Below are 20,442 nucleotides of genomic sequence, written 5' to 3'. Positions count from 1 at the left end.
TTGATTGATCGACCAATCGGGACAAAGATATCTTTGTTCTTTTTATTTTGATTCGATGAAAATTATTTTACACCCAGCGCATCATGTGCAGCTGGCTTTAAACAGAGAAAGGCGATGTCATGTTATGTCTACGGTTACAAGGTTATAACTTACAACCGAGACGAAGTGCAGTCAAAATTATTTCCCCCGTTTCCAAATTATTCTATTAATCTTTAACAGTATTTAGTGTTTTTTATACGCAACCTTGAATATTTGGCGGATCTGACCATGGCATTGTCGAGAATCGGCACATTGGACATGTTAAATACTTTAGTTCGCGTTTCACGGACAGGTACAAAGTAATTTTATATTAGATAATCTTTCATCATATTACCATATAAATATTGCAATATATAATATATCATATAAAATATTGCGATTACCAAATGTATATAATTTTATCATTCTTTATCCTTTTTTTATCTTATTACATTTTCATTATGATTCCAACATAATATAATATTATAATATATAATAATATAATGTTTTTAAATTGTAGCATCTCTGGAAATACAGTATGCGACTCCAGTGGCAATCCATCGGAAGCAGCAGGCGTTGCACGTGACAAGTGTACGTCATTATCCAGATGCGCCAATACTCGATTTGCCGAACAATGTCTGCGATATCTTCGCCAACGAGACCAGTCGCTTCACGCCGGAACGTGTGCGCGATATCGCCCTATATGCCGAGACGAACGGCGGCGTAATCATGTCCGCAGCCAACAGCTCCGGTTTTCCCAAGATCCGCGATAACGGCCACATGGACTCGTACGACTGCTTCGGCGTCGTCAGTCTAAACGGCACGATGCAGAGCAATGTGCCAAAGCCCTTTTCATCGCATGGCAGATCTACGCATCTCAACATGCCCGGTGGACAATGGTCCCGCGACGACAAATACATTGCCGAGGACATGCAGCGCTCCCACTATCGTAGACTGTCGTGTAAGAGCGACCTTTGAATGGATTCTGGAGGGTAGAGGTGCTTTCCCCTTCTTCGCTTCCTTGCGACTTGCATCTTTTTGCATTTTGAATTCTAAATTTAATATCCTGATACTTTGTGCTTAAGAACCTATATGTATAAAAAAGAATAGAGACAATGAATTATATATATATATAAATTATTCAATTATCAATATTAATATAAAAAATAAATATCAAATTTTTTAAAAATTAATTCAATTAATCTTTTGTCGATATTTAATTACATACATTTAAGAATTTGAGAATTTACTTTATTAGGATTCAAAGATTGATACTACAAATTGATAGTACTTTCACGACAGCTTAAAAATTTGTACAGACTTTCTGTTTCCTTGTTATATTAATTAATTGCATTGTCAGCAATGTGGATAGTCGCACAAGCTTTGTCGAAGGTTCTTGTACACTTGAGAATCTTAGATCTTCAAGATAAATAAGAACTGTGCAAGCTTCTGTAAGCATCTATAAGCCAGAAATTCACATCAGGCCATTATATCGCTCAGGTACCGCAACTAATGCCTTCATAACGAGTCCGCTTTTACGAACGACACACTGGCCGAGCTATATCGCCGGAATGAGCTACTCGACTGACGACTCCCAGGCGTCGAAGAGCGGCAAAAAGGATCGATTGACACCGCTGGCGATCGCGAGCATGTCAAAACGGGATAGATTTCGCCTGATGTTGAGGGATTATGGTGGCACTCTCCTTGCCTTTCACATTACTATCTCGCTGATAAGTCTTGGTTGTTGTTACATGGTTGTCATTAGGTCAGTCACGAAAAATCGTGTGGAAATTGTACACATTTTTTTTCAGCTAACAAACACTTAGATTAGAAAATTTATGATAATAGATTATATGTATTTTTTTAATGAAAACGTTAATTTAACAAAAAAATTTTCTAACATTTTTCAAAGTGTGCACAATTTCTGGAGCACGACTGTACATAATTAACTTCTCATAGTCATCTATTTAACACAAATTTTTTTATCTTCGCATTTCATATAACATGACGATTTTTAAAATAACTTATACCTTTTTTATTTCATTATTAATACGATTCTTTTAAATTGTTATTTTGCTTTTCAAAGTCTATCTCAAAGAAATTCTTTGTCATTTCTTCTTTATTGACATGAATTTCTAATTTTAGTGGGATCGATGTAATGCCTTTCATGCAAAAGTGGACAGGTGGGAACGAGCAGATCGATAAAATACTGAAAACCTCAACAGACTTCGTAATAGCGTATACCATTCATAAACTACTTGCACCCGTTCGAATATCGATATCCCTGACTGTGACTCCAATAATAGTAAAACGTCTGAGAAGAATAGGCTTGCTCAAGATGCCGAAGGTAAAACCATCTTCGTAAAGGCCCATATAATAATTATTTCTTTTTTTAAAATATCTTTTGTATATTAAAGTATATTTACCGCATTGTATTTTGACGAGAGATGACCTGTATAACGATAAAACACTGTAAAGATTGCTATGGAAAAGAAATTTATGATAATAATTAATAATTACTAATATTGGATGACATATACATAATTTTTCAATAATGACATTTGTGTCATATATGTATAATATCGATTCGTATATTTTGTATAAATTTAAATGCCTAAATTTAATAATATAGGATCTTGTTGCTGGATTAGATCGAGATAAGCAAAACTCTGTTATCTTCCTCTGTATAATTTGTAAAGCTTCAATTTTTTAATATAATTATAGATGGTGTAGGCACATATTTATAATCGAATGTTTCCACATAATCTGTTGTAAAAAAATTATCTGTAAATAAACTGTTAAGGCAAAGCAAATTAAAATTTGCACACACATACACATACATATATGTGTATATATATATATATATATGCATTTCTCGTTTATTATATAAAGAATATAGCGACCATAAAATTTATATCTTGCGTATTCGACGAAGTCGATATATACTCGCACGTGCCACAATATTATAATGATCACGCAAATGCGTATCGCATTTGTATGTAGCACGAAATTTTCGTAGACAAAAGCTCGGCAATTTCAGTTTGGACGAATTCGCGGTTATTTCGCGCAAGTTTAATCATGCATAACATGTTGATGTATATATATGTACAGAGTTCTTTAAAAATATATTATAATACATGGAGTAGTAGAATTAAAGAACGCATATAATTATATACAACGTTGGTATAAACCTAAAGTAGCACACTTACGAGCAAATCTTACAAGCTATTCTCGTTGAAATTCGAGACGCGATTTCGGTATTCGACATTATATATAGTCCAGACGATAATATAAATTTATCGCGCGGAAAAAGGATCGATCGTCAAAAAAGTTTATCCTTAACGAGTATAAAAATGAAAAAAAAGAAACGTACAGCCGGAATTGCCATGCCGTTAAAGTCTTCGCTCGAGTATTATTGCATTTTTTTTATTTTCCTAAGTGCGCTTCGTACAAATTAAGCGTAATAGATTTCAGTTCTCTATCAAATAAAATCAGAATTCGGAAAAATTTGGCAGTATGAAATTCGATTCACGATTATTAAAATCTGTGGATCTTAATCCTTATACTGAAGAATTCGATTAAATGCAAAGATCATGTGCACTGGTGTAAACTAAAGCTTGTCATACTTAATAGTATATGTAGATATATTAAAACCATAATATATAAGTGTCTGATTATTGAAAATGTTCAATATGTATTCTGCAACATAATGCGATAACTTATGCTGAACACATTTAGAAAATCCAATTGTTTAATGTGTGTACTATATCAATTTATGTACAATATAATATGCACCAGTGCGCATTAGGTACATTCAACCGAACTCGCTATTAAAATCTTAATCCTTATATTATCGGATTCTCAGATCTGATTAGCTGCTTTAAAAACTTTGAACATTTGATTTGTCTGCTACAGCATTTGAGTACAGCATTTAATTTAAACATAGTCACATTTGTAAAAAAAAAGAGACCAGATTACTCTATTAAAAAAAAATAAAATAAAATAAAAAAAATAAACGTTATGTATAGTAATACTTTTAAACTGACTGACATTTAGTCCGAATATCTCACAGAGCCATAGATCACACGATAGAGAAACATCAAAGACAAAAAACTTATTTGGCACTGCGATGCATATTAATGCATGCCTTTAAGTATTCATGAGGGAACCATAAAGCATATATGAAGTATTATTGCTAGCTTGATTCAAACTTGATTTGATTACTATAAAATAGGGGTTCCCAAAAGTTAGAAAGACTGCAAGGTAATTATAATATAAATAATGTGTACATATATAAATAAAATATGTAAAAGAGATTGGGCGAGAATTTTTAGATTTCCGTCAATGTTTTAAGTAATGAACTAATATTTTTGTTAAAAGCTAATGATTGGATACTGATTGTAATACTAACTGATTATAATGAAAAATGATATTTTTTACATTATGAGAAAAAAATATAACACCGAGAAGTCCAGCATTACTCCTGCTAATGCGATCATCGACTTAATTAATGAACGTATATACGTTTTAGCATCATTATTATAAAACTCGCGATGTCATAAACGTGTCCCTCTACTCTGAAAATATTCTTAGTCGCTTCCCTTTTAGTCGCAAAAAATCTACATAAAAATCTATGCTGAAAAACATTAATTTATCCTTATCAAAATGTTTTTGAAAATTTCATCAATCTTTATGATCATTTTAAAGTTTACTGATTTCTCGGAATTATAAAAGGAATATAGAGATATTAGTGGGAGCAAAACCCTCCGGTTTTAAACATAGGCCTCGGCGCGGCGACCTCGTATATGATGGAAGAATTGCTGCCAGCTAGTGAGCGTTTTTTTGGACCATACCCAGAAACTGCTGGTTATGCCGACAATCATCGCCATGAGATACTTAATCATAAAAACCTCGAACTCTGGTCTGCGACCAAGATCACGTGTGCGTTCACCAACCGGGCATGGCAACGAATAGAGAGATTGCGGACCCGGACGTGAACACATTTCCATGTTCCATGTAAGCATCCATTGATCGAAATACGTTTGCTCATAAAAGAGACAGGCGATTACGATCAGGGCAGGTACGATGTAGAGCACGGAAAAAATCCCGATGCGAATCATGAGTTTCTCAAGCTTATCTGTCTTTGTGCCATCGTGCTTCATCACTGTGCGGATGCGAAAGAGCGAGACGAAACCCGCCAGAAGGAACGCAGTACCCAGTAAAAGATAGACGCATAGCGGCGCCAGTACAAAACCCCGAAGAGCCTCCACGTTCCAAAGACCAACATAGCAAACTCCAGATAATATATCGCCTGTAAAATATATATATAAATTAGGTAAAAGTATATAGAATATATGGTGTTTTTTTTTATAAATATAAAATTAATGAAAATAATATAAAATAAAAAAACTTTTTCCTTTTAATTGTTATAACTAAATACAATTAATCATTAACCCAATGACTAAAATTATGAAAATGAGATTAGTTTTTACTTTTAATGTGCTTGTCATTAAGAGAAGAAGACATAAAGCAATTATCCATTTCATATCTACATTTTTATGTAAAATTTATTTCTTTTTAGTTATCTCTCCTCACCTTCTACTTTTCCCATCGCCAAGATAGTAACAGTCTTCACGGCCGGAGCAGCCCAGGCAGCCAGATGAAAGTACTGTGAGTTGGTCTCGATCGCTTCATGTCCCCACTTTAATCCAGCAGCCAGGAACCACGTGAGAGTAAGGATGACCCACCAGATACTTGACGCCATGCCGAAAAAGTAAAGGACCATGAAGAGTACAGTGCACAGTTCATGCTTGGTACCCTGCGTGATCGTTGATGCCATCTGTATTCGAATACCCATAGGTGGTGGGAATGGCTCTCTGCAGGATATGGAATTGCCCGCTGCCCAACCAATCACGTAAACCAATGCTACCATCAGATAACATACGGACAAGAAAATAATGGGCCTCTCGGGATACCTGTGCAAAAATTGAAACAATTAAATTTATTTCAAAGACAATTTTTCTTTGTATATTTTGCAAAGATTTATATTTCATAGTATTTTTCTGTTGTATACAATAATAGCTACAAGTCACAAGCTCTTAAACTCATTTGTTTTCATCAATCATATAACTAAAAGCCTACATATGTGTATTTATATTAATATAAATTTATTTTAATTATTTAATGATCTCTATCGACAAATCTTGCAACAAATATTAAAAATTACTAATAATGCAATATGGCACATCTATCATACTTCAACAATACTCTCTTGTGCAATGCGTAAACTTGTCGCATGATACATTCCACAAAAATACTATGTAACTCAATCTCTAAAGAAAAAAAAACTTTACCTAAATCTATCCGTATCGATGAGAAATGTCAGGAAAGTAAAGAAACATGAAGCTGCACAAATAGAAGCCCAAGTGCCGACCCACACTCTCGAGAATCTTCTCTCTCTTTCGGTGAAGAACATGCCGTCGCAGGGTGCCCCGCAATCAGGTTCCACCTTGTCTCCGACCTTTAGCGAATATCCTAATCCATGAGGAATCTTAAACTGGACAGGACAGACAAAGCCAAAGTCTCTGGCACCTAGAGCGAAACCGCCACTACCGCCGTAAGGCTTAGGACCCTCGTTCCAAGTTGGCTGAAACTCCGCTACTGGCATACGGGGCGGAGGATAAACCGGTGCGACTGGTTCTCGAGGTGTCGCAGTCTCGTTGTTACCCACGCAGAGCTCCGTGCCGTCGTTTTCCGGCATCTTGGAGCAATCTAAAGCCTCTGGCCATGCGAAACCGAAGCTGTTCATCAACCCCTCGCAACCGGAACGGGCGCTCTCGCAGAGCGAGCGGCACGGCGGTATCGCCTTCTCGATGATGGTGCAGACGGGCGCGTAGACGGTGCACAGGAAGAAACGCAGATCCGGGCTGCATTTCATCTTAACGAGTGGTACGTACTGGTGCACCTCCTGGCCGGCGTCTTCTTGCTTCTGATGATTCATCAAGTTCGGCATGATCGTCTCGTTGTACGGGATGTTCATGCAGAGATTGATGGTGATGGGCTCGCAACGACCGTGATGAGCAAGGGTATCACCGCCGCCGTTCAAAGCGGTCGAGGAATGCAAGGCGGCGGTGACAGCCAGCACGCTGGACAGAATCATGCCGATCATCGCCGTCCAGAGCATCTTCATCCTCCTCTTCGCACCACTCACAAACACTCACGACCAGCGTTGTTGGTTGTCCGCGCGGAACATTCCGAAATTTATACACACGCAAACGTGATCGAAGGGTGGCGATACGTATGAGATGATACGTATTGTACGTGTGATGATAGCGAAAATGAAGGTGATGAATGGTATGGACGCGAAATAGCGGTGTAAACAGTTACAGATGAGGTTATAGGAGATCCGCACCGTATCCAATGAGAGAATTTGTTTTTTAGTGACATTTTCATTGCTCAAGATATCACCTGTCATCTGTCGTACGACGTAACGATTGGCTATCGAATAGGAAATTTCTAGGGTTTCTCGCAATAGTAACTAATCGGACGACGAGAAAAATATTACCAAATCTTATTATCACATCTATGTATCATTTTTTATCTATGGGAAAAGCCTACGGTTGGATAGACATTTTCCTTTCTAGAAATTTATATGATTTTGGAAGAGTCTCGGCGGAAGATTGAAAATTTGAGAAAAGTTTGAGCAAAGGCGCAGAGACGGTACAAATAATGGCATCGTGTAAAAGTAAATAAAATAAATGAAGTAATACGTATGCGATTGGATCGTTTTTTTCTTCAAAAAAATCCAAGTCAAGATGTTCAGGTCAATATAAAATGTAAATTTTGTTCTTTTCTTGTAATAAATAAATTATATATAGTTTCGCGGTTCCATATATATTATTCTGATCTTTCTCAGCCAAACTTTGATCACTGACTAAATAAAATTACAGATCTTTTTACATAGAATCCAGTATAATCCACATTCCAGTGATCAGTGATCTCGAACGGATGAGACGATATAATTGAGCAATATATATAATTTTTTTTTTCGACAGGACATTATAGATTGAAATGGACAAGGCAGAGAGAGAGAGAGAGAGAGAGAGAGAGAGAGAGAGAGAGAACATTCCGAAATTTATACACACGCAAACGTGATCGAAGGGTGGCGATACGTATGAGATGATACGTATTGTACGTGTGATGATAGCGAAAATGAAGGTGATGAATGGTATGGACGCGAAATAGCGGTGTAAACAGTTACAGATGAGGTTATAGGAGATCCGCACCGTATCCAATGAGAGAATTTGTTTTTTAGTGACATTTTCATTGCTCAAGATATCACCTGTCATCTGTCGTACGACGTAACGATTGGCTATCGAATAGGAAATTTCTAGGGTTTCTCGCAATAGTAACTAATCGGACGACGAGAAAAATATTACCAAATCTTATTATCACATCTATGTATCATTTTTTATCTATGGGAAAAGCCTACGGTTGGATAGACATTTTCCTTTCTAGAAATTTATATGATTTTGGAAGTCTCGGCGGAAGATTGAAAATTTGAGAAAAGTTTGAGCAAAGGCGCAGAGACGGTACAAATAATGGCATCGTGTAAAAGTAAATAAAATAAATGAAGTAATACGTATGCGATTGGATCGTTTTTTTCTTCAAAAAAATCCAAGTCAAGATGTTCAGGTCAATATAAAATGTAAATTTTGTTCTTTTCTTGTAATAAATAAATTATATATAGTTTCGCGGTTCCATATATATTATTCTGATCTTTCTCAGCCAAACTTTGATCACTGACTAAATAAAATTACAGATCTTTTTACATAGAATCCAGTATAATCCACATTCCAGTGATCAGTGATCTCGAACGGATGAGACGATATAATTGAGCAATATATATAATTTTTTTTTTCGACAGGACATTATAGATTGAAGAGAGAGAGAGAGAGAGAGAGAGAGAGAGAGAGAGACAGAGACAGAGAGAGAGAGAGAGAGACAGAGAGAGACAGAGATGGCAGATAAAGAGACAGGAATTCTCGATCGATCGATTTTGATTTTATTTCCTTCCCGACACATAATGCACAATACGTCCCGTTAGCCTTCGCTGACGATTGTAAGTACTACAAGAATTCTCCTTTTTACGCTTACAGTACGTATACGTACATTTTATGCACTTTTTAGACGGTTCATATTTACGGGCGTTCGCACTTACTGCGTTATTTACAACGATAATCGCCTTTTATACGAGCTACGAATTTCCAAAAACCGCTGTTTCCAAAAATTGCTCCGAAATTTGAGCAATAATTAAACTAATACAATGGAATCTCGATATTTTAAGTTATCTGTTTTTAATCAGAGTTTAAACTCTAATTAATTTAACTTATCGTCAAATATTTTACGTGCTTTTCTCGCACTGCTATGATTATGTATATTTTCTATGATTCGCTTTTCCAATCGAAATTTATTTTTGCACGCATAATGATATTTTCGTTCTACGCGTCAAATTTTTAAAATAATATAATAATAACAATTCTTACAATTGATGAGGACTAAAGAAAAAGTTGAGTACAGAAAAATTACTCTGTTTTAATATATTAAAAATATGGAGCTTCGCGCGCGATTGTACATCTCTTTTCAAATGAGAAAATTTTTATTAAAAAATATCCAACATAAAAATAATTTCTCGGTTATTCTAAAATATACAATAGTAATGCTTTATTTAGTGATTGTTATTGAGTGATCGATAATAATAATTGCAAAAAATCCGAAACACGAAAATTATTGAATATTAAAAATGCTAAACTTTCTTTTTCACAAGTCTATTGTTCACACAAGTTCACAAAAAAATACTACTTTATTTTTTCAAACTGTTTAATTTTTTTTTTATCTAAGAGGAATAGTTAATTTTATTCCGTAACATTAGATATAATAGCGGGTGTTGAAAATGAGCGACTCGTACAATAGTCAATATTGTAATTATTGAAGAAATCGCGCGAGCCGCCCGAACCGCGAATTGCACCTCGTTTATTGTAAACAAATAAATAATTTATCTCCTCGCACGAAAGTATTCCCAGCTCACACCAAGTTGCGCTCAGTTTGCAGGAGCTCAGCCTTCTTACACCTTACGATTAGTATTATTTAACATTTAAGAGTTATTATGGAAGATTTGAAGAGTGTATGCCGCCATTCTAATGCCTCCCAGTCTTAATTAATTTTGTTTGTTGATTAGATCTCGCACAAAAACGTAAACATTACTGATAATCAAATCTCTTCTAATTATACATTACAATTTACTCTCTACATAAAAGATGTAAACTAATTAAATCTTATAAAAGAAGAACATTCAATTTAAAAAATATTGAAAAAGAAATTTGTAACACATTAAATTTTTTTAATCTCTCTATTTAAAACTAAAATTGTTTCAAGATTGGTTTTATCCCTTTTATTTTTCTTTTTGTGCAAAAAAGTGAAATTTATTATCATTTTTAAAAAGGGATAAGGATGAAATGTTAAGGAAGATTATTTTCTTAATATGAATCAGAGAATATGTACTTACAGTGTGTAACGCGATATTATGGAAGACGGTTGATATTCTACTATGGAAGGTCCAAAATGTTATCAATGCGAGGAGTCATCGATAAGAGCATTACGCTATTTGTGTGAGGAAGCACTGTCTTTAAGCTAAAAAATTCTATTTCAATTTTTAGAATTGCTATTAATAATATCTTATGATAATAAATTCTAAAATCCATTATAAATCTTGCAATTGGCACAATGTCGAGTGACAAATTTAAGACAAAATCAAACGCAAGTCTTTTCTGCGGTTTTGTGTATAGACTCTAAAACAGTACAAAATATCTCATCTGCAGCTATATACATATATATAGCCGCAGATGATATATATATATATATATATATATATATACACAGTCGCTATATTTTTTAATAATACTCATCTTCAGAGAATACATAGGAAATTTTATAATAATTAGTAATTTGTATCTTTTTTATCTGAATAAACAATAAACAATATCTTTTTCTTAAATCTTTTTCAAATTTTGAAAAACTGATATATATATGTATAGAGAAATTTTTCATCTAACTATTTCATTGTATATAGGCAGAATTTTTCTTTTCGCGAAATCTGTATATTTTTATTCACTATTGGCGTTAATAATTCATTAGCAGATTGCAGTCGAAATTTTTTTAATAACGTTTATATATTTGATTCTATAATAATTTAATATAGAGATGTAAGAATAAAGAGAAAAATCCGTCAGAGGGAAGACAACGAGTGATCACGTAATGATGATGTAATTTTTAAAGTCTGTTTTTTTCATCATTTTTTTTTTTTTTCGTTATTCTATTATATTCATTCTTATAATTTAAATTCTTTTTTTATCATTTAATTTAATCGCGAAATTATATTATCCTTAAATTAATTAAGAGAGGGAGATAAGCAGGAGGCGGCATTCTGTTTCGACGAACCAAAGCTTACCAGAGAATATCCTTCACTGGTATACACGTTGCACGAATTTGTAGCCATTTTTTGCTTTCTAGCTATTTAACAGCGCGTTTATGACTAAACACAGCCCTTGTATGATCTTTTGCGCAAGAGAGACTCCGGATTAGTATGCAACGTGCACCAGCGCAAATATATTCTCTCACATTCGCATCCACTTATACACGATTGTAATATTCGACGCGTGAGATCAGAAGAGACTCCGCCGCCGTGATTACGATTCGACGTAATTAATCGACGCGTTTCTACGCGTCTAATTAAGGAAGCGCGCATTTGTATGTAGGAAACGTGTGTATATCGTGTACGTGTATATCTTATTGTGTGTGTGTGTGTGTTTTTTTTTTATCTCATCCGATTAGCACCGAACTTAAGCTAGTCCTTGTATATCTTTTGTTTGTGTGTGTATATATATATGTATATCGCGCGATGTAACGCGATTCTTATGGCGTTGCATCCAATTGGTGCACAAGACAAGATAGTAGAGATTAAAATACTTTCGAAAAAATGGACAGACTTTCTTGGAATATTTCAGCGAGATTAATATACGAATATAATGCGCCCACTGCACACGCTCGGTCGATCAGCGCGCATTATATCATCACTTATTTGTAGACGTCACGTGCGCTCCATCATAAAAGTCCATATGTTCGAGGAAAGTATTAAAATGAATAAAAAACCGAATAAAAGCAAGAATAATTCAGAAAAATTATTTAAAGAGAGTTTGATATTTTTTTCTTTCTCACACACAAAGGCAATTTATATAAAATATTTAATAAATCCATATATATATACAATAATAAAAATTTATCTTTAAAAGTAACAAAATTATTGTATTAACTTTGAAATTTTTTGATATGCAAATATATAAGAGAATATTTATAATTATAAAAATTATTGCTAAAAATATTATGTATTCTGATGTATAATTACTTTTAAACTTTTTTTCTCGAAAGATCTTCTTTGAGAATGTGCTTTTACGATTAAACGCACGCACAGATATATTCGTCTATCTATCTATCTACCTATCTATCTATAAATCTATCTAGTGTTCCGCTAGCGACACTAATAATCGTGTCAATTTAATTATCCGAATGCAATAGCGTGCTTGTCCGCAACTTCTGCGTGTCTTCACAGGAATAATCGTCTATATTTGTGAGACATGACTGAAATTGCATAATTGAGTAAATATAATTAAATATCGGTACCCGTATGTGTGTCGATAAGATTTCTTTCAATTCTCTATTCTTTATATGTCGCGTATTGTATCGCAATGTCAAAAAATTACATTTCTCATTTAATATATTACACTTATATTATAATTGATATTAATTTATTTAATTAATTGATTTTTAAAATAATTAATTACCTATTTTTGGCGAAAATATCGTGTGCTCTTACTATCGCATGAGCATCATTATTGGCATTGCACGGACACGCAGTATTAGCGGGACTAAGCGCACGTCACCAAAAAATTAATAAAAACAAAAAATCGTTACAGTACAGTCGCACTTGTTGAGCAAACAATCTCCGTGCGCCTGGGAAGATGTACATTTGGCACTGGATTTTCTTTCTCCCTTTCTCTCTCGTTTATTTTTTGGAAGGAAAGCTCTTCTCTCGTAACAAAGCAGCGCGCAGAGAACTCTCGATTACGCGATTTTAGTTGGATCACAATAAATGAAAAATATAAATATCAAAAAAAGTTTATAATATATAGTTAAAGATTAAAAGGATCTAGAAGCTAAAATTCTATATCTATTGCTATTTCTAAGAAGGTTACTTTGATATCGTTTGTCAACTTTTGCTCCAAGTTCTAATTAAAATATATTTGTCAAAAATTTAACTCTCTTTCTTTCTCGTGTAGTTAATTATAGAATTTTAATTATCTCTAACTTTGATCGCACAAAGATTTGTCTTATTTGTTTTGATTACACTCTTTTCGATATTATTTCATCTTACTCTTCTTGCTAATATAAAATTAATTTTGCAATTATAATCGTAATTATGACTTCAAATTTAAAAAAATAATAAGATTTTATATTAATAAAACGATAAATTTGAAAAAATAAAATTACGATAAATCTGTGACGGTTTTTTCGCTCGCCCTCGCCGGATAATCAAGAGTTCTTTTTGCAGCTCGCTGATAGGCGACGAAAAAAGATGTTTGTCTATTTACAAAGATCGATCGCAGCGATCGAGAGAACATCATCGTTGACGTTCGTCATCCACAGCTGGCTGGAAAAAAAAATATACGCAGCCGTGTCCCTTATTTTTACATCACCCGAACGTATAGCTCGTTCGATTATCAGGAACGTATCTTCTTCGCGAACTCGGAAGACGTTCGAGCTCCTTTCGGCCCTTTCCCTTCTTGTGATTTTCCTTATCATATTTAAAGAAATCACTATGCCGTTCTCTACGTTTCGAAAATAAAAATCGATATCTATATATTTGTAAGAGAAGAAGAAGGGAAAGGGAGCGTCCGATAGAGGAGGGCCGAACGAGTCGACCTTGAACGGTCCTCTTCGGGATCACGAAGAGGGCCTCGCCCGACGATGATATGGTTGCGCCTCGAGAAGGTTGCCGATGCGGCTGGCTCGGCAACCTTAGCTATTCATGATGGTGGACCTCCTGGAATAGCCGCGCCTCGTTACCGTTTCGCCCTGTGCCTCGCATTCCCGCTTTACCCGGTCAATTATGTCCGCCACTAGCTTCTCCTCTTTCTCCCGTTGTTGCTCCCAATCCGGACCTTTGCCGATCTGTATAATAATAACATATTGTCTCGTCAGGATATTGTATTAATTTTGAGAGTAAATGATTGATACTTTTTGGAAAAGATACCTCAAATACAATAGCAAAGCTTTGAAGACAATATCGAATGATACTTTCATTACTTTCTAAACTAGTAGAGAGTGATATAAATATTTTTCTGAAAAGTATCGGTTGCTACATCAACAATAAATTTTGGAATATAATAGAATAAGAAATTCAAAATCAGACATCGCGAAACTTGTACTCTATACTGTGCAAATATACTCTTAATACTCACGTCGGAGGTCTTGCGAGGTTTTTTGTTGCCGGGCTCCTCGCGATTCTCATCGTTCTCGTTGTCGGAGTGACGGGAACTCAAGTGACCAATGTAGCCTTTGCGTGATTTAAAATATGCGTTACAGCTATGGCACTTGAAAAGCGGAGCCGGTTGAGCCACCTGAGTCGACACGTGCAGCTTGTACTTGTGCCTGTACCAACGAGTTCGCGATGGTAGCACCTCGCCGCACCACTTGCAGACTACGGAACCGTCGTTTTGAATGAGGTATTCCAGCAGCTTGGGAAAAATAACGTTTATTTTTAAAATCCAAAATAACAATTTAGGAATTGAATTAAAAATTATCTAGAAACTAGTTAGATCCATCTCCATGTCGAAATGAAAAATCGCATCGCGGACAACCAACCTGCTTCCTGACCTCCGGCTCGCTCTCGCCGGCTTCTGATTTAGATAGCAAAAGGTCGGTCCGATCCTCTTCCGCGCGATCTGTCAAAAAGTGAACGCCACTGACTACCCTCTCGGCCTTGATGAAAGCGCCGGTACCCTCGTCGTCGCCGCCGCCATGCGTCACCGAGGACGGGGTCGACGAAGTCGGGGCAGCGGGCGACGACGGCGACGACGAGCTGCAGATTTCGAAGGTGATGTCACTCGGCAGCTGCGGCAGCAACTGATCTGCCGATCGCACATGCAATGAGAAAAAAAGGTAGACGGCTTGAATTAAACACCGTTACCCGATCTTGATACCACGAGGAGCCAATCGTCGACAAGAGCAATTCACTTATTCTAATTGATACCAGTCAGTGCTAAAATACTTGAAAAATTTTCGGGTGTATCTAAAATTTTATTTAAAATATTATTTAAATATTTAACACTGCATCTCTAAATCTCTCCGAATAAGTTTAGAAATAATCGGCAAATTCTTGCGTCGAGTACCATTTCACATTTTGTTTAAGTGTCCTTATCGTTAGTTAATTATATCAAGTTAGTTAGGGGCTCTCTCTTTCTCTCTCTCTCTCTCTAGTTTATTAAATAGTGTAATTTCTTTTTTTTCAATTTTTAATATTATATAGCCTTATATTTAAAACAATAAATTAAGATATTATTAAAATAAATATAAACTTTATTATAAATTTGGAAGAGTGCAAGAGATAAAGTTTAGGAATAAACTTAATTTGCTAACCCCTTGGAGTGTGTTTGTAACTCGCAAGCTGACTTATATCTTAAAAGCTCACAATATTCTTCTTGGATATAAAGATTTATCAAGAAAAAATGCGCTGAAGTATACACCCTGTATACAAAAAATTCGACACGCGACAAATCTACGCGAGGAGTTATGTTTGCAGAGAGTGGAGAATAATACAAGAGACATACTCCGCTAAACTATTGCAATGTATATCACAAAAAGTTACAAAGAGAGAAACTACAATTAGATAAAAACAAATAAAAATATGATAATAATCATTATTAGATTGTGTGTGTTATCGTTTTTCTCGCCAGGCACCAAAGATATACATATAGGTACATCCGAAACGTATATAATCATAGGACAGGTTCCGCGACATACAACGATAATGTGCGAACGTGTGCATCTTACTTCTTCACCTGTATTATTGTTCTCCAATGCATATATATGTATATGCGTGGAACACGTACATATATATATTTTTTTTCATATATAATATATATATATATATATATAATATAATAGATTTTCTTTTTCATTCGCAACGTGTGTATATTTTTTTTATAAATCACTTTCGAAATGCGTACAATCTCTGCCCCCTCCTCCTATTGCAGACACAATTGCTACATCGAGAATAATCGGTTCAGCGATATATCTGTAAAACTTTTTCCGACAAATTACCATCCTATAAAAGAGCATGTACGTTTATATTGCATATATTAAAATATTTAAAATAATTATATATACAAATTGATGTTAATCAATTTGTAAATTAATTAATTTAAATTCTATAATTCTATAATTTTTTTTTAAGGAATGTAAATCAAAAAATTATAAGATGCTTAGTAGGATTAAAATTTCAAAGAATTTAATTTTGTTTTAAATCCTTTTTTTTCGATTGTATACATCATTTTATAAAAATGTTGTCGGAGAAAATTTTCGCAAATGCCCGCTGCTAATGAAAAATTGATATAAATCTTCTCTCTCGTTTTCGGAAGACATTGAAAGAGACACGATAGTATGAATACTACGTACGAGTTTTTTTTTATTAATTTGTTTCACCGTCATTACTAAAAAAATACGCTTTTTTCTTTTCATAATCTTCGAAAATTTATTGGTTGCTCATGCGATCGATTAATTGTAACCAATCGCAAATGCAATTTTAATTTGTAGAATAAAATTTATGCACGATTGTTAAATGAATTGTTAAACGAATCGATCCTTTCCTCTTTCGTACGACAAATTTTGAAAAAAATAGAAGAGGGGCGACATAATTATCGTTTAAAACTCTCTTTCTTTGTCTATATATAATATATGTACCATTTAACGCTTAAATAAAATATCTGCATCGTGTGAATAGAATAATATATATATAATATAATAATATTAATAATATAATCGCATTTTACTACGTCTCGCGTTTCGCTCCGCTGAACGCACCGCGTCTTCTTTAAAGCCTAAACGCGTTTCGCGCGCTCCTCCAACTTATATCTGCTATGTTACAGATAATAAAATTGGAAAATCAAATAATAAACGTTAATTTGACATTTAATGTGTCAAAAAAATAGCAAATAACGCTATAGTAACGTAGCAATATATTTATAATAGTAATCGTATGAAACTAAAACCGTAAAAAGTAAGTTCGCCGGTGCTTGCGACGCGCCTTGGAAAACTGACAATGAGAGGAAAGGTGACATGCGTTCTTAGACGCGTTATCGGAAGGCCTTGCTTCGAGATATTATTGTCTTTAGCCCGTAATGTTAATTAAACAAATTGATCGAAACAAATCTAAGATACTTTCTGTTCAGTAATATAAATGTAATATTAAATAATTTTAAAGAAAAATTATTTTTAGAATTTTTAAAGTTTCATAATCTTTTTTTTTAGGAAGAATAATCATCACAGATTTGTGGTATCAGCAGATAATGTTTTATATATACTTAAAAAACTATGATTTTAGAATTCTATGGCTTAAATAAAATTGCATCGTGAATAAAACAAAGTTAGAATTTTATATCGAAAATTTACGAAGGGAAGATCCACGATGATCGAATCATTCTTTCGCAAACGTTATTACACGTGGTCTCGTGTAACAGAAAAACTATCAATGTAACTTTGATATCTGAAGGCAAAGGCTATCGCGGACTCCTACTGAGAAAGAAATCACAAACACCCCCCCCTCCCTTCCCACTACGATTGGCAACCATTGAAAGCGCTTTTTAACAACCTTAACTCTAAAAGTTCAACAACATCGAGAAGGCAACGAACGTGAGCGAATTTCTCTCTTCCCTTTAAACATCATAAATTTAAACAACGGGTCTCAAGATCAGTCGCTGCAAATATCGCACTTTAACAGCAATTTACCCTGATCACGAGCCTTTAGATGCCGGCAAGGTATCCAGATCGAATTCGAGGCTGGCCGATCTGCTCACGTGCTATCATCGTGTGTCGCAAAGTGCTCTCTGTAACTGCCTTGATTGCCACAAAAGGATGTGATAATGTTAACAATCATCACAGGATATTTGTTGACCTGTGTCGTGAAATTTTACGGTGATAGAAAATAGAATAATTAAAATTTATGTGATGACACTGAAAGATTTCACAGAATCCTACGAGAACTATTAAAACTTATTCTAGAAATTAAAAACTGATTTCAACTTTGTATATATAAATTTATATACAAAGCGTTCCTAAAATTTTTTTGAACATTTGTTAAGAGAATAATCGGTTCAGCGATATATCTGTAAAACTTTTTCCGACAAATTACCATCCTATAAAAGAGCATGTACGTTTATATTGCATATATTAAAATATTTAAAATAATTATATATACAAATTGATGTTAATCAATTTGTAAATTAATTAATTTAAATTCTATAATTCTATAATTTTTTTTTAAGGAATGTAAATCAAAAAATTATAAGATGCTTAGTAGGATTAAAATTTCAAAGAATTTAATTTTGTTTTAAATCCTTTTTTTTCGATTGTATACATCATTTTATAAAAATGTTGTCGGAGAAAATTTTCGCAAATGCCCGCTGCTAATGAAAAATTGATATAAATCTTCTCTCTCGTTTTCGGAAGACATTGAAAGAGACACGATAGTATGAATACTACGTACGAGTTTTTTTTTATTAATTTGTTTCACCGTCATTACTAAAAAAATACGCTTTTTTCTTTTCATAATCTTCGAAAATTTATTGGTTGCTCATGCGATCGATTAATTGTAACCAATCGCAAATGCAATTTTAATTTGTAGAATAAAATTTATGCACGATTGTTAAATGAATTGTTAAACGAATCGATCCTTTCCTCTTTCGTACGACAAATTTTGAAAAAAATAGAAGAGGGGCGACATAATTATCGTTTAAAACTCTCTTTCTTTGTCTATATATAATATATGTACCATTTAACGCTTAAATAAAATATCTGCATCGTGTGAATAGAATAATATATATATATAAAAACTATGATTTTAGAATTCTATGGCTTAAATAAAATAATTGCATCGTGAATAAAACAAAGTTAGAATTTTATATCGAAAATTTACGAAGGGAAGATCCACGATGATCGAATCATTCTTTCGCAAACGTTATTACACGTGGTCTCGTGTAACAGAAAAACTATCAATGTAACTTTGATATCTGAAGGCAAAGGCTATCGCGGACTCCTACTGAGAAAGAAATCACAAACACGTGCACATTTCCTCTCATACGATATATATATATATATATATATATATATATATATATATATCTTTTTCTCTCTCTCTCTCTCTCTCTCTCTACATATATGTATTCTTTTAAATAACTCTCTTTTCTCACATACGCATGTACTTACATTTTCACATTTTATGTCTTTCTCTCTCACACACATACACGGATAACACCAATGCGGAAGACGAAAATACTGCTTTCGGTTCTCGGTGCTCCCTCGAAAGCTCTTGCGAGGTCGATTCATTAATAGAGATGTACATATACACGCAGAAATTGTACTTGTCTTCGTAATTCTTGAAGAATTAAATGACAGCTGGTGTCATCCCTCATCTTCTCACTCTCTCTCCTTCTCATTCTTTCTCTCTTGTTGTCAACGATATTCCGAATTGGAAATAGATCTCTTCGTTTGGATTTTTTTGCAGGCAAGGAAAAGGGAAACAAGAGATCCATACATTATGTATGCGTCTCTGCAAAATATCTGTGTACATATACAACATATAACGTCTTCTCTCTATGTGCGCGTGCGTCTATGTGTGCATTCGCTTACATACTTAATATAATAATAATAATTAGTTTAATAATAACCAATTTTATATCCATGCTGGTCCAGAGCTAAAAGATAATAATCCTTATCGAACAATAATAATAATAAAAATAATAATAATAATATAATAAGCTGTAATATAATAACAGTGACAATAAAAATAATGTTATGGTTGTATCAATAGCAAGTGCGAAAGTAATCGATAATAGCAAGTAACTAGTTAATATAATCAATAATCAATAATGCTATAATACACTTCCTCGAGAAACAAAAAAAAAAAAAAACAGGAAAGAAAAGGAAGAAACCTGTACACCAGACAAGATTACACTATACAGGATATATTCCCCATATTCTTTCGAATCTTTTTTTTCTTTTCTTTTCTCTCTCTCTCTCTCTCTCTTTCTCTCTCTC

At 34.0% G+C, this 20,442-nt stretch overlaps 3 protein-coding genes across 10 annotated transcripts in view; 1 reads left to right on the top strand and 2 right to left on the bottom strand.

Moving 5' to 3' along the window:
• The first annotated feature begins 99 nt into the window (after positions 1–99).
• Positions 100–2,829, top strand: LOC115233552. The gene is made up of 4 exons (XM_029804040.1): positions 100–331; positions 539–979; positions 1,519–1,783; positions 2,164–2,829. Exons 1-4 carry the CDS (start codon positions 268–270, stop codon positions 2,381–2,383), a joined length of 990 nt encoding a protein of 329 aa, XP_029659900.1. The 5' UTR covers positions 100–267; the 3' UTR covers positions 2,384–2,829.
• On the bottom strand, positions 2,687–7,438 carry LOC115233550 (frizzled-7). The gene is made up of 3 exons (XM_029804036.1): positions 6,372–7,438; positions 5,614–5,993; positions 2,687–5,329 (listed from the first exon to the last, which is right to left on the bottom strand). The coding sequence occupies exons 1-3, from the start codon at positions 7,205–7,207 to the stop codon at positions 4,791–4,793; spliced, it is 1,755 nt and encodes a 584-aa protein (XP_029659896.1). The 5' UTR covers positions 7,208–7,438; the 3' UTR covers positions 2,687–4,790.
• Positions 7,439–12,867: 5,429 nt separating this feature from the next.
• The window catches only part of LOC115233565 (protein tramtrack, beta isoform-like), a 64,620-nt gene continuing 57,045 nt past the window's right edge, over positions 12,868–20,442 (bottom strand). For 7 of the 8 annotated variants that reach the window (XR_003883791.1, XR_003883793.1, XR_003883790.1 and 4 more), the window contains one exon: positions 19,630–20,336. Coding sequence is in view for 1 of the 8 variants with exons in the window: in XM_029804059.1 (XP_029659919.1) it covers positions 14,149–14,301; positions 14,592–14,867; positions 14,995–15,260 (695 nt within the window). In the remaining 7 variants the exon portion in view is untranslated. Of the gene's footprint in view, positions 14,302–14,591; positions 14,868–14,994; positions 15,261–19,629; positions 20,337–20,442 lie in introns of those variants that run through there. The other variant, XM_029804059.1, reaches the window with a different exon arrangement.

Source organism: Formica exsecta, unplaced genomic scaffold (assembly GCF_003651465.1).
Source record: "Formica exsecta isolate Colony F162 unplaced genomic scaffold, ASM365146v1 scaffold178, whole genome shotgun sequence".
Classification (NCBI taxonomy): domain Eukaryota; kingdom Metazoa; phylum Arthropoda; class Insecta; order Hymenoptera; family Formicidae; genus Formica; species Formica exsecta.
The sequence above is the reverse complement of the archived record's forward strand: the minus strand, read 5'-3'. Positions and strand labels throughout refer to the sequence as shown.